At 41.0% G+C, this 14878-nt stretch overlaps 1 protein-coding gene across 1 annotated transcript in view; it reads left to right on the plus strand.

The window, feature by feature from the left end:
• Positions 1 to 14878, plus strand: part of JAK2 (Janus kinase 2) — a 1019755-nt gene that overhangs the window by 873059 nt on the left and 131818 nt on the right. Inside the window, exon 15 of the mRNA XM_085635055.1 lies at positions 10302 to 10429. Within this exon, the coding sequence (XP_085491181.1) occupies positions 10302 to 10429 (128 nt within the window). The remainder of the gene's footprint in view (positions 1 to 10301; positions 10430 to 14878) is intronic.

A 14878-nucleotide genomic window follows, 5' to 3' on the forward strand; every position in this document is an offset into this window, starting at 1 on the left:
AAGCAGCACAGCTTCGTCAATTGGTCGAGTGGAGTCGAGCTGAGTCCGATAAGCACGGGCTGTTTCAGGATCAAGCAGTGGTGGCTATGATCCGTCGTGGTGGGGAAGAGGTAAAAGATGCATAGGAGATGGCCTGCTACTCAGGACTGCAGTTATAATTAGTGCACAGGTGTAGTTGCATTGGAACAAAAGGGGGTGGTGATGGAAGGAGCATCAGAACCAATCAAACACTCACACCCAGTCAACAGATCTGCGTTTGATCCATCACCGTTCTTTAGCCCACTCTGCCACCCCAGTTCAGACATGGCCATATGCAAATCAGTCTGACCCTGTGCCTCATGGGAACAGTCCAGCCCGAACTGCCAAGCCATGCCTTCCCTGGACCGGAAACAAGCTTCCTAGGACCGGTTTCTGGCATTTCAGCCGTCTTCAGCCAGGCTTGCTTGAATCCAGTGGCAAAGTGAGCAAGGAACTCACGTCTGAGCATACCCTGCCAACTTATGGCGAACAAAGCGGTACAAAAGGGGGTGGTGATGGACGGAGCATTGGAGTCAAAGAGTGACAGGGGCTCACAAAACCCCAATTATGGGGAGCAGTTTGTTTGGGATAATATCGTTGTTTGATGCATTTTTTGTTTTTATAAGTCTCAAATTTAGTGCGGTTCATAAGCTAAAGAAAAGGTATTCCTGAAATCATCTCATAAGCCCCGCTTCCCTGCACGCAGCCATGTCCCTCCCGCTCCCTCAATCCTTGCCATAAAGCTTTAGAGGGGGGGTCCAACCTCAAAACATTTTGCTTAGGGGGCTCAGAGTAAAAAAGTTTGGAGACCTCTGCCCTAAATCCATATAGAACACACAGAACGGGCTTAGTCTGTATGTCCATGCTTGGTTCTGTACCTAAAGAGTATATCCCTTCTTTAGACTGAGCCTTATGTGAGGGTGTACGCTGACTTTATTGTGACATCTTATTAGAATGCCATAACGTTTTGCCCCATAGGGCCTGATGAGTATAACATTTGCTCAGCTTCGATCAACTTTAGTGCACAAAAAAGTAATTGTGGGGCTTTATTCACGGAATCATAAAAGGAGAGATTTTACCTCTCACAAATGGGATTTACACACGTGGAAATTCTGGTCGAATGCTGTAATATGTGTTTACAAAAGTGGGATTCGGGACAGGATTATTTAGTTCTATGTGGGTGCACGACAAATAAACATGCGTATGCTGTCTGGAAACTAAGCAGTGTGCAAAGTAAATAGTTTCTTTATCTTCTAAACAGTAAAGGCTTCTAACCGCAGTACACGAGCCAGCTATCACAGCCGTATTTACAGATGAAGCAGGTGCTGCCAGGCCCCTCAGGCTTATAGGGACAGGAAGATTCTGTCGGTGGAACTCTTTAGTTGTATTTGGCAAGCCAATCAAGCAGTTACCCTTTTCTCGAAAAACACATGCAAGCTATTCTACTGCTTTACACTCAGTGCTATCTTTCCTTTTGAGGGTGAATTGTGTTTTTAGAAGGCCACTTCAGCACACTTCTAGTGAGGGCGTCTTTACTTACAAAATTGTGATTCGTATTAATTAAAACTTCTGGACCTGAGGTAAATTTCTTTAGGGATTTAAAATTGCCTTTGGTGTTTTGTGTCGCTATACAAGATCATACCACAAAGTGTGCTTTGGCGTTTGTCCCAGTGCTTGTAGGTGATTAACTTAATCCGTGATATGCAGGTTTTTGATTCGCTTATTTCTGTAGTGTGTGCAGTGCAGAAGATTTTTGCATCTACATTAAGTCTCCTTTTTAGGAAGGAAAATAAAAGCACCTGAGGTTTCTGTAAATTGAGTTATTTTAGAATGAGCCGAACCCTGTTTTGACATGATTGTGCGCGTGGTTCTGGGGCACCTTTGTTCACAGCTATTAACACACATCTCAGGTGCCAGTTCTTACTGCGGCCAGAGCACTCCTAGCATGAGCAGATGCCAGGGTTAAGTAGAGGGTTAATGCACAGTGATTACTGTCAGTGGTCGGTTCAGTGTTATTGTTTGTTTCTATTATTATGGGGGTTAGATTTGTGCGCTCAAGCAAACCATTCCATGCATTAATTCCAGTTTCTTTAAAGTAGATTAAGTTAAGAGGAATTTAGCTTCCTCATTTGTTGGCGGAAGGAGGGGAATGTAGGTTCATGCAAATGGTTGGTGAGGCTAGTAGATGGGCTTGAGGAGATCAGTATTGTTAGGTTGCATGGATATGACTTTCAAAGATGTTTGATATGATTCTGGGGCAATTTTCAGAAATACAATCATAGTGATTAAAGTAAACATTCCTGTGACTTTGAAAAGGTTGTGCTCAGAGAAGATGAATGCAGAAGGTGGAAGGGAAGAAAAGGACCATTTGAAATAAAAAAATGAGAGGTGACAATCATACTCTTAAAGTAAAGTTCAGTTTTTCATGCCTGATTTAGAAATATAGAGCTTGCTTTTTGAAATAGAATGAAATTTGAGGATGATAAACTATAGAAAGTAAAAACATAATTTGCATGCAACGATAGTGATATGTTCGGTACTTTTTATAGTCACTAGAATCACATGGCCTAGGACTTACCTCAACCTATTGCAAACAGGCATCTCTATAAAGTCCATCTGCATTCTGTTGAAAGGACCACCTGATTTCCCTATATGACGTAGCGTAACGGAAGTTCTTTTCCCTACATAATTTGTTGACCTGTCTCACAATGATGGCACACTTATAATGCGAGCATCCTAAATCTGTGGTTAAACCAGTTCTGCCTAACTAGCCTTACCATTGCTTACCTTCCTAAATGTGTGTGTCCATGGAACTGTTTCATTGGAGAGAAGAAACTATAAGGTAACACTGGTCTCCCATCAGCTGACATACAAATGTGATTTGTGTTTCTCTCACAACCTCCTCTGAACCAACCATGCTATTCTGCTTCTGAAACATTTTCTTTCACTTTTTTTTTTTTTTAGTTCTTCCTAGGTGTCAGCTACTGACATCAACATAGAAAAGACAATTTCTTCCTCAGATTCTCATGCAAAAGTTCAGTTAAATGTGCAGGCCACTAGTACATAATACTGTGCAAACTCGGCATATTTGTTTCCGACTGCAATTTATCCTTTGCCACTTTCGTGAGCTGCACATTTAACCACTGCAATTGCAGTAAGTAACTGGAGTTCCTCTAAAAGGTTTCTTATATGGTTACGTATAGGTGTATCGGAAAAGGTCAAGAAACCTCTCTGTGACCATTATTTCCCAAAGTCATGGACAACACCAAATCCATACAGACTGTCTGTATATGTAGTCACTCTTAAGTGGGCTGTCAATATGCAAGCTTTTGTAATGGCAATTACATCTTCAACTTGTGCTGATGTAATACATCGAAGCAACGAAGCTTCCACAACATCATTGTGCAAACAGCGTAAGTTGCTGTCAGGATACCTTCATTGTTTCTCAAGCAGTAGCCATCAACTAATACGTTATTGTCAGACTCATTCAATATTTCATCTTTAATATCGGGTCTTCGCTTTGTGCATAAATCTGTTACATCTAGACGATCATGTTCAACTTCACCACAAGCACTCTCATTTACAGGCAGCAAATTTCATTGCTTCAAAATCTGACAATACTTCAAAGTTACATTATCAGCATCTAGGATCTGCTGCTTTTAATCTGGAAGTCTATTGTGAGCCATGTATTGGGTTTTTGTTTGGGTCAGCAACATTTCCACAGTGTGGGATCATTACAGTTAAAGGATGTCCCACCATTATACTCTTTGCTAACTGCAACCCCTGCGACCGCTTTACGGCAGCCATGCAGTCCTGCAGCTACAGGATCAAGGGTTGTCAATAAGTAAGTTACAGGTTTTCCAGCATCTCCATGCCTTTTAGTAGTCACAGAGAGCACAACCCTCCCTCTCTCCACAAAACAATGTAAATATCTTACTGTTATCTGCCATTCCTAGTGCTGGTGCACAACAGAGACTTTCTCTCAGCTCTAGGAAAGCTTTTAAACAGTCGTCCCACGGAATTTGGATCAACTGGAACACCTCTACTAAGTCCTCCTTGAGTATTTTGTACTACTGTTTGTGCACCAACGCCTTGCATACCACCTTGATTTCCTTCTAAAGACTGGTTCTGAAACACTCTCTGAGCAAACTTTGTCTGGGCCAACATGAATTTCTCCTAAGTTACTTTTGCTTCATCTCCTGTTCATTAGTACGATATTTTGCATATCTAAAAATGTCGTCTACCTATTTAGCGCACCAGCAGATCATATTCTGTTGAATGTGTGTACTGATCTCTGTTCTCAACCCAATAACAAACTGAGATACAAAGAATCCCATATCACTTGGTTCAGGATACTCTGTTACAGATGCTATTGAAACACCTGTAACAATCTCTCAGAGAAATCATGAACTGATTCTTTTGTTCTCATGAAGTTCTTTTGATCTTCAAAGGCACCTTGCCTTTCAGGAAAGTAATCACTGCTTAATACTTCTCCATAACTACAGAAGATGCTGCATTAGTGCTTACCTCTCTTGTTGGATGTTCATGTGGCCATTGTAAAACAACCTTACATTCAGCCCCCACTGCTCACTTGACACCACAATGTCAAAGAACGTATTTAAATCAATCAACAACATCTTTGAGATGTTGACAAATCTGACAACCTGTGTGTACCACTTCACAGGCTTGTCTCCCAATTTTGGAAAATGTTTGTAAATGCTGCAAAATCAACTCTACTCCACGATACATGGACAAACACTCCGCCCGCTATCTCTCGCAGTGAGTATGCTGAAGCTTCTTCCTCCTCTTGTGAACCTGTCAATGACGTTCTATTTTACCCATCTACTTCAGATTGTTTCTCTTTCTTTTCATACTTCTTGGACCATTTAATTTCACATTTTTCAAAGTCACTCCATTTAATGATCCACTTTGCAAATCAGTTATCTGTAAACGCATATCTGAAGAAGATATTGTCTCAATTGCTCCATCATCTAATTGAACTCTGTGACTTCTATGTAAAAGAAAACATTTTGAAAGGTCAACATCATACTTTGGGCTCAGTCAGTCAATTTATCATGTGTGATTGCTGCACGTCTTGTAATTTCTTTACTCAGGTAAATCATTTCCTTCTGGTATTGATTTAAATGCTCAAGATCTAGACATCACGTTATAATTTTTTCAAGTTTGACTTTTGGTTTTGAAACGTTCTGTGGTCTCCCCCTTTTGTGTTCTGGGGCAACTTGTCGCTCTGCACTTTCCATCTTTCTAAGTCCTGCTGTTTTCTCAAACTATGGTGGGAAAATTCTGTCCTCAAATAAATTTGCCTCTCCTTGAACTATCTGTGTTATAAACACAATCCTTCCCCCATCTTTCAATGATTGAATCATTTGTGTTAGTTTCCATGCAACAATCTTTGACTTTTGGGATATCGGGATAAAGTCAGACCCAGCCACTGCTGCTACAGCTCCTTGAGCTTATGGAGTTGGGGCAATGTTAATGGGGGAAATCGCATTTGACCTAGGCATTGTCTGTACAGTTGCGACTTGTGGTAATTGTACGGGAACAGTCATAATTGTAACACCAGATGAAATTACAGTTGGTATCTGAAATACAGGTGGTGGGGCAATCTGGATTATGTGAGAATGTCTCTCAGTCTGTTTTACTCTCGGTTCAACAGGGGCAGTAACCACTACTAATAAACCTAACCTTCTAATAAAGCAAATTGTATATTAGCTAACAATTTTGTGAAATAGAAACGTCAGCTGTAGCAAAATATTATTCAGCACACATATTTTTATTATAAAGTGAGAAAAATGTTAAAACGGGTCAACATCTCTTATTCATTCATTCTGTTCCTGTAGCGAAATATTATTCAGCACCACATCTTGTCATTATAAAGTGAGAAAAATGTTAACAGGGTCAAAATCTCGTATTCATTCTTTTTGTTCCTGGGTGAACTATTTTATTCAATGATGAAGTGTTTCCAGCAAACCTTTTCAAAACATTATTAAACAGAAACATTCTGCAGTGTTATGTGAAGTTTTCATTAAAGGCATGTCAGGGGTTGGTCAATTTGTAAACAATTATACATGTCTTAGCACATTTTATTAAGCCTTCAGTAATGCAGTGCATTTTAATGCCTTGTACTAAGAAGTACATCTTCATACTTCATTGTGCACATTTTGAATGTCAACTCAATATAAATTGCACGTTAGCATATCACATGTGACTTTAACTTTATTATTTTTGCATTTTAACAAAACTCTCTGTCTAGGGCGCTCCTTTCTTTTTTTTTTTTTTTCTTCTTTGGTTTAAATTTGTTATTGTCATTTTTTACTGCATTTACATCAGAACATGATTAATTACCATAAATCCATCTTCCCGAGCACCCACCTGCCCATCCCAGCCCCACGCAGGTCACAGGAGGTAACCAACAATCCAAAGAGTCTCCTTTGGTTTATAATACAACATCTTATGAATACCATCGAATTCATAAAAAGCTGGAGAAAGGAGGAAAAGTTTACTTATAACAGGAGATGAAACACACAGTCCTAAAGTGAAAGTGCAAGTACCAGATACATCATCATCTGATGTTGTATAAAATGTCTTGTGCAAAAAATACAAAGTGCAGAGTGCAAAAAACAGAGCCTAAAAGGCAAACATCGAGCTCTTAGGTCTCACAAATACAAAGCAGACTAAAAATGTACAGATGTGAATAATCTTGTCTTAACATACACAGTATTTATGGGTTTGTTTGTCAGGGCTCCCGTTTTGGAGGATAAAATTCTCTACCCCCTCTCGCTGCAATTACGGCTAACGAGACCATTTAGGCAATGGATCCCAAATTACCAATCCCTTCTTTTTGACGTGGATGCCTTTTTTGGCATATATTGCTTTTTCAAGATTATGGATTGAAAGTAGAAGGGGCCAGCCACTGCTGAAAAGAAGGGGGATTGTGATCCAGCCATGCCGAAGCAATACATAAGCGATATATGGCCACAGCGATAAAAATCAGGGCCCCTCCCTTTTCTCTTTCTATAGTATCCTGTACTCCCAATAAAATACTAGCGGGTGTTAGCAGGACATCTGGGGATAAAACTCTCTTGAGGAAGCCCGAGATATCTTCGACCAGTGGGCCAAGCATCACACAGGTTGTGAACATATGGATAGAATCAGCACCTTGCTCGAAACAACGGGGGTACTTAGTGCCTTTACCGGCCCCCCATTTCGCTGTTTTGCTCGAGGTATAGTACAGAAAAAAATATGTTTTGTAGAACTGGGCTTGCAAATTAGCCTACAGTAAAACCTTGTGCATAGCGGAGGGCTGACTGAAAGTTGTTATCCGTAATGCCTAATTTCATCTGCCATTTCCTAGAGATCCTGTTCAAGTCATCAGTCATCATTAAACTATTCAGAATGCCATAGATTGTCGCGATTCGCGGTGCATTTGGCTCAGATAGTTTCTCCATAAGCTCACATTTGGCGAACCCCGCGGGCCCCCCTACCTTTCCTTGTAAAAAGTTCCTGATTGATAGATATTTAAAAAAACTCTTTGTGGCTAAGGCCGTATTTTATTCTAAGGTCTTCAAAAGCCATGACCCCGTCGGTGGAGTAAGGAGGGTGCTCCTTTCTGTGGAGTGTTTGAAGGTGCGCTACCTTTCGATGACAGATGTTCTCGGATATTACTGGGTGATATCCAAAAGCTACAGTCTTCTCTGTTTGGTTAGGCAGACTTTAGGACTAGCACCAGGAGCCCACATGGGATAGAGCGGTGTTTCTAAATGTTAATCATGAATGGCTGCATCGTGGACATTTATTCACCAAAATGCCAGATGTAGCCCCAGCGACAGGACAACCCTTACCTCTGCATCACAGGTTGACCCCATGTCCCTCAGCAGCCTCCGATTTTATGCTGAGGGTCCAAGGAAATGGCAGTGAGCGTACTTTCTTTACCTGCTGCTTTGTTCAGGACTTCTTATTTCAGAGCTAGCAAGGGCAGCTAGTGTCCTCAGTTGTATGCAAGCCAGGGACGTTTTCCAGTCCCACACATATTTGCTGAGTGTTATTATTTTATAGATGTGCACTGCTTCTTTAAACCAAGGTGAACGTGTTTATATGTAATTGGTATGTCATTTTACAAAATCTTAAAATGCCATGTGGTCCACCCATCTCCAGAATAGTTATGCAGAACAAAGCTGACAAATCTATGCAAAGTGTCATTTCATATATCACATATTTGTTCTTCAGAAATCCTGGATGGACACATGAATACCCAGTAGGGATCCTCCCTCCCTAATCTGTAATAATCTCAATTTGTTTAAATTCTACCAGGACAAATGTTCCCTCCGAAATAATAGCAATTAAAACCTCTGTGTGACAGTCTGCACACAGCCCCTTGCAATCTGCTGTTTCAGGCTTTTGTCTAGTAATTAAAGCTGACGCTGAGCAGGTCATCACAACAGAACACCTAGGTTTTAGCTTCAGTAGTTGAAATCATACTTGGCTTTTTTGACTATTTTATTTTGTCTAGGACTAGGTGCTATAAATAACAGTTGTTGTTGATACATAAATTAATGAATACATAGTGCACAGATGGGCTCCTGCCTTCCTGCAAGGAGGGGGGTGGGGCACTTTACTAAGCCATTGCGCAATTCTAAATGTTCAGTTTTTGCACATTGTACTGCTATCAGATGTCATCAAAACGTATCCGTCCTAAATTTCTTCTGCACTGGTAGCACTGTGACTACCAGTCCAGACCAGTATTTCTTTCAAGGATTTATGCATGCTTCACAAGGGCCTCAACGGTAGTCCCCCACTTTTCATCAGTCGACCATGTTCAAAACTATACTCCTTTGAGATGGCTTCATTTACTTTATGCGCAGTTGCTTCACAAGGTGCCACTTTCTGAAACAGAGAAAGGGCGGCAGGAGTCTTTCTGGACTTGTTTATTCCCTTTACAATTCCTTGTCTGTGCAATTTTGATGCATCCTGCTGTGTTCTGCAAAACTTGAAAACCTGGCTTTTGTTTTCTGCATTGTTAGGGCTCAACATAGTGTGCTTTAGTTAATACTCCCTCTGCTGCCAATAAACCGTCACTTGCTTATGTATGCTGTACTGAAACCCTTTAACATAGTATAACATCGGTCCTCAATTTATCAATCTCCTAAGCATGAAGGACAGAGGTGGTCCTCCTTTGGCAATAATCCATACCCTGGAGGTAACACAAGGATATCCTCAGCAAATACTTTGCTCCACCATTTTGCTCACAGATGCACATCTCACGAACAGACTCTAGTTCTTCTCGATTTGTTCAACTCATCCTCATTTGTGATGCCCTCACTGCCCGCTATACTCTATGACTCTGTTATACCAGTTGGTTTTAGATTAAAAAAATTAGGTGGCTTTCATATCAAAAATGGATTGAATCGGCATATTGTAAATTTACTGGCTCAAAGACTTCAAAGGTTCTTAAGCAGGGAGGAAGACTCCAACGCCCCAAACCATGATGCTGACAGTGTCACTGGCCTACAGACAATGCTGCCATAGACTGCAATGGTTCATTATGAAGGGCTTTAAAATAGTAAGCCCAGGGCCGGACTGGCCATAGCGGGCACCGGGCATTTCTCAGGTAGGCCTCCAGGGTGGGGGCCGGTTTTTATCACTATGGGTCGGCAATATCGGCCCCCTGTAACAAAATCATCTGAAACCAGCCTTGGCAAACAGCTCTGCCGCAACCCCCCCCCCCCCCCCCTCTCCTGCCAGGGGGGCTGACCGAGCAGTTTGCCAGGGCCACTTTCTGTTCCCAGTACGGCCCTAAGTAAGCCCATCGTTGGGCACCACAGTTCAGAAAGTTAATTTACTGCCTGGCTTCCATCTCCTGATTCGGAGCGAAGCAGGGCAGGCAGCCTGGGACAGACAGCCTAGACCTAAATATATTTATTTGTTTAGTGATACGATTGTATCTCTAAATAAATCGATCTATTTAATATTTGTACAGGCATGTAAAGGAAATCATTTCAGGGAGGCGCAGCCCCAGAGCCCTAAAGGAGAATCCGCCCCTGCTCCTGAGAAACTGTTGTTCTAGGTATTTTTGCCAAAGTGATTTTATTTTTTCTATGGAGTGTAGTTATTGATTTGTAGCACTGTGACGGTTTATTACGCAGAAAGCACTTATAGAATCAATTACTCCCAATTCGGAATACCCCTTCTGATTATTTGAGTCGTTTGATATAATTTTAAAAATTGTTTATTGTATCAAGTTTTTTTTCACATTTGTTTTTCAGATATTCTTGTTCAAGAGTATGTCAAATTTGGATCCCTGGACACTTACTTGAAAAGGAATAAAAACTCAATAAACATCTTGTGGAAGCTAGAAGTAGCAAAGCAGTTGGCTTGGGCGATGCATTTTTTAGTAAGTCATTTTATGTTTGCCCTACAGAAAGTTGCTAAATTACTGTTGATTGTGTGGATGGTTCTCATAATCTTTCCTCTGTTAATCTAGTTCAGGGTATGTCTCGAAATGTAATTGCTCTTTGATGACATGCAATAATTTAAATAACAATGAAGTGCAGGTTTTGGATGCATATGAATACAATCTATTTGATTCTATTAAAAAGAGGGAGGCATTGAGTTTTTGAGTTATTTTCTCTTAACCTAAGAGTAGCAAAATGCAAACATCAGTGACAACCACATTGCCAAAAATACCTGGGTCGAAATGCAATCTAACGAAGGCTACAAGGCCATAATCCACTCACATGTACAACACAAGAGTGTGAAATGTGCTTGGAAGATGGTGAGCCTTTTGTCAAAATAAATTCCAGAGTTCTTGCCTTCATTTGCTTTGTCTGAAAGGGAACCATGGATGGGAACTACATCTTTTGAGAGACTGTGGAGACACACCAACCTGACATTGTAGCCCATGCTGACTTGTAACTTATAGTTGTTCCTGAGACCAGGGTTCTGCAGTGAACAGTGTAGGCCCCTGCAAGGTTTCAGCATTTTCTCATTAAATCCTCCATTTCAGGAACACCTGTCCCCTGCCATGGGTTGCAAAAGGCCAGGATGGCTCATCACAAGGGTAGTAAGTTGGGGCAAGGTGGAATGTATACTTAATATAAAGTTCCAGCAACTGTGGAAACCATTTGTCTGTTGCCTAGAAGTGAATAACGAAAAGCAATCTAATTTCTGAACTAAGCTATTACTTTGGGGATCCTCGTGAATGGGACAAAGGTCTGTTCTTTGGTTGTCCCCAGTCGTTTAGAAATGCATGTGAGCCCCTCTCTTCTGGCTTCGTCTCCAGATGAAGAACTGGGAAAGCTGTGGGGACCGCCTTATGGCAAAGAAATTTGTTTAGTATAGACCCAATGTTTTACGACATCTCAAAATAATTAGGAGTCCTTGTGCCAATCCATGGGATCCATTATGTATTTGTAGTTCCAGTTCAGAAACAAATTTGATAGTTCTGCCAGGTACTTGGTCTGAATGGAGATCTAATGGTTCAGGCAGAAATGCCAGAATTAGTTCACCAAATCCGCTAGCTTAGATAGACGCAAGCGACCCAGGTAGCTAATATAGTGGACTTTGACACATTGTCCATTCTGAGTTGGATGCCACACTAGATAATGTATATGCATGATATGTAAAGCAACTACTCTGACCTATTTCTGATTTTAAAAAACGACCTATTCCAGATTTTTAGAGGCGTTCTAAAAATTTACCCTCAGATCCTCATTTCATCCTGATCCGCAAATACTTTCCAAAATGACTGTCAAACTATGCATAAAAATTCAACTTTCCAAACCCACCCTTCACGATTATAAAACCTGCACACCTGAAAAAATGTGACAGAAAGGACCTATGCTATGAAACGCTTTTGTGTCAATTTTAGTGCAGTTCCATTCAGTAGTTTTTATTCTGGTTTAGAGTAAAATTCCTCTACTACTGAAAATGGAAATAATCAACCCCCTTAAATTTTCTTACCATCTCTCTCCTTGGTGTATCTGCACGAAACCTAACATGTTTAAAGTGAACCGTCTATTTATATGGCAAATGTTTTATACATTTGACAATCAGCAGCAATGTTATTAGTAGTTCAAAACCTTTTGACCCCTTCCAAACTTCTCTCTACCTTGGCGCATCTTCACACAACTGGAGTACCAAAACTATGCGGAATGAACTACTGCCTTGCATATTTGTCAAACTCTGACAAAATGACTAACAAACTCCTTTCAGTAGAAACTGCAGGTTAACCAGCATACCACAATCTATACATTTTTCCTCATTTGACACCTTGTTTTTTTTTTCTTTTAGACAAAAACTGCTGGAAGTAATTTCAGCACGCCAAATGAGTATTGCCCGATATATACCTTGGCACCCCTTAAGGCTGTATTGATTGCGGCGGCCTAATTGACCAGGGGCACATTTCCCCAGTTTTATAATCTTTAAATTGGTTGCCTTTTGAAGCAAGAATACAGCTAAAGATTGCCTGCCAGACTCACAAGGCTCTCCATCTCAAAACCCCCAAATACCTATGCCAAAAGCTAGAACTATCTGCAGGTGGTAGACCCTCAAGAAGTGCTAACACCTTCCTTCTTAAACCACAGATATTTTGCAAAAAGAGAACTTGTCAAAGAGCTTTCTCTGGCTCCGCTCCACGGATCTGGAACTCTCTCCCTCCAGAATCACCTCCACGGTTGCCTTCAAAATGGAAGTAAAACGATTCCTTATGTGCAAGTTCTTACCCTAATTTGGCTCTTTTCATTTGCTTGAAGATACTGGTCTTATACCTTCATCTCTTGTACTGATGTTTTATATCCCCTGACCTAATCTTGTCTTCCCCTCCCAGTTCCCGCTGTTTTTGTTTCTTCAACTATTGTACTGCTTTGTTGTAACCTCTGTAACTGTTTCCTTTGATTTGCATTTGACGCCTACCTGACCATCCTTAATTGTGAAGTGCTCTGATATCCTTCGGGATCATGTTCGCGCTATATAAAACTTTATAAATAAATCAGTCAGTCAGAAAACTTTATTTCGGCTGTCAGCCATAAAAGTTCATACATCACAATACTTTAAAACAATAAATATAATAAAAAGATACAACATTAAAAGTGTGGATAAAAAGGCATGTAAGCATACACTTAGACCAGAACAGCAAATTTATCACTATGTTTAAAAGGAAATAGTACAGAGATATACCTTATCGTGGTATTAAGCGTTTTCTAATTAACCACATTGAAAATAAAAATGTAGCTATCGCTGTGACGAATAAACGAATAAAAGGGATGGGTCATACTTCAACTTCCTGAACAAATCTCTATAATTCCTAACCCCCAAGTTTTTAGGGAGCTGGATAATCCATTTTCTACGGGGGATTTTGTAGGCTCTACAGAAGAATATGACGTGAACCTCTGTCTCTTCACCAACACCGCACCCAGGACAAGGCTGTCTACTAAAACCAACCCACTTGCTTGTTCTGCAAAAGAGGGGGAGTGATCCATGTCTAAATTGCATGTATAATTTCTTGGCGGTTAGCGGGTGAATCAAGTCTAGTGCAGGCTCAAAACTATATCCGATTTTCACCTCGAGAAATGCCGAGGTCAGATTAGTTCTATTCTCTGTGCGTAGGACCTGCATCAAATTATGTTCCTCCTAAATAAATAAATTGCACGTTGGATCAGGCTGCCTTACCTAATTCATTGCACTACATGCAAGTAGAATTGATTGCGTTGCTTCAAACATTTGAAAGGTTTCATCAAATACAGCAAAGCTTATCATTACAAAGCAAAATCTCAAAATCACTTTGAATGGGCCAGTTATGGTGAGCAACGCAGTGCTAATTCCCTCAAAACGCTTCTCATGACCTCACTAATACCTTCACATCAGTGCTATCACTAGTGATAATACATCACTACTGAGATCAAATAACTATTTACATCATCAATAACATTTTTAAAGGTGTTCTACTCCATTATACCCTAGAACCTTCTTGGCTGTACCGATCAGTCTCGGGGAACAGAAACTGTCCTCGTAAAAGCCATGTGTTGAGTGTGAAGGGTTGCTGAGTACAGACCCCACATCAGCCATGGGTCTGGGCTTGCACTTAACACACAAAATAAAATAACATGTTCTTGGTTGCCTCTCACTTTCTCATACAGGCGGACATAAGAAAGTCGAACAGAAGATAAGTATACCTTCCATACAGCTTTCTGCATTCTCCATTTAAAACGTTAAGGAAATCCCTTTGAGTTTAACCGGGGAGGAAATCTCTATTTGCCCTGAGGAAAGCCCGGGACCTTAGTGGCCTCTCGAAGGGCTGAAACATGTCGGCAAGACACTATGGTCATAGGACCATCACCTCCTGAAGATTCCTTGTGTGTGTATATAAATATTTAATATTACCTACGCCTCCAACAATAAAGGGATACCTGGAGACGGAGAGGGATTTTTATCTTTAGACCCCCTGGCCTATCTCTCCTAAGCGCTCCCTGGAATATGGCTGAGCCCACCATGACCTTTAGGACTCAGGATGAACCCGATGATGAAGCATGACACCACTAGGGTGTGTGAGGGTTACTAAACAAAAAGGAAGTGCTTCCTTTCCCGTGTTGAGCGGGTAACGCCACGAGAGTTTAGCGCTGAGCCCCAATAAACTAGGTGGGATACCTTTAGTAGTTTATAGTCTGAATCGGGAGGACGTATCCACTCCCGATATACCTCTCTACCCTCTTGGCCTAGGTGGAGGTCTCTCTACCCTGGCCTTAGTACAGTAGACTTGCACTCAACACACCTAGCTCTTCATTTCACTGGGTGGCTTTCATCAATGTCCACAGAATTAAGTGAAGGGCCTGCACTCAGCACTCCT

Source organism: Triturus cristatus, chromosome 2_1 (genome assembly GCF_964204655.1).
Source record: "Triturus cristatus chromosome 2_1, aTriCri1.1, whole genome shotgun sequence".
NCBI classification, from domain to species: domain Eukaryota; kingdom Metazoa; phylum Chordata; class Amphibia; order Caudata; family Salamandridae; genus Triturus; species Triturus cristatus.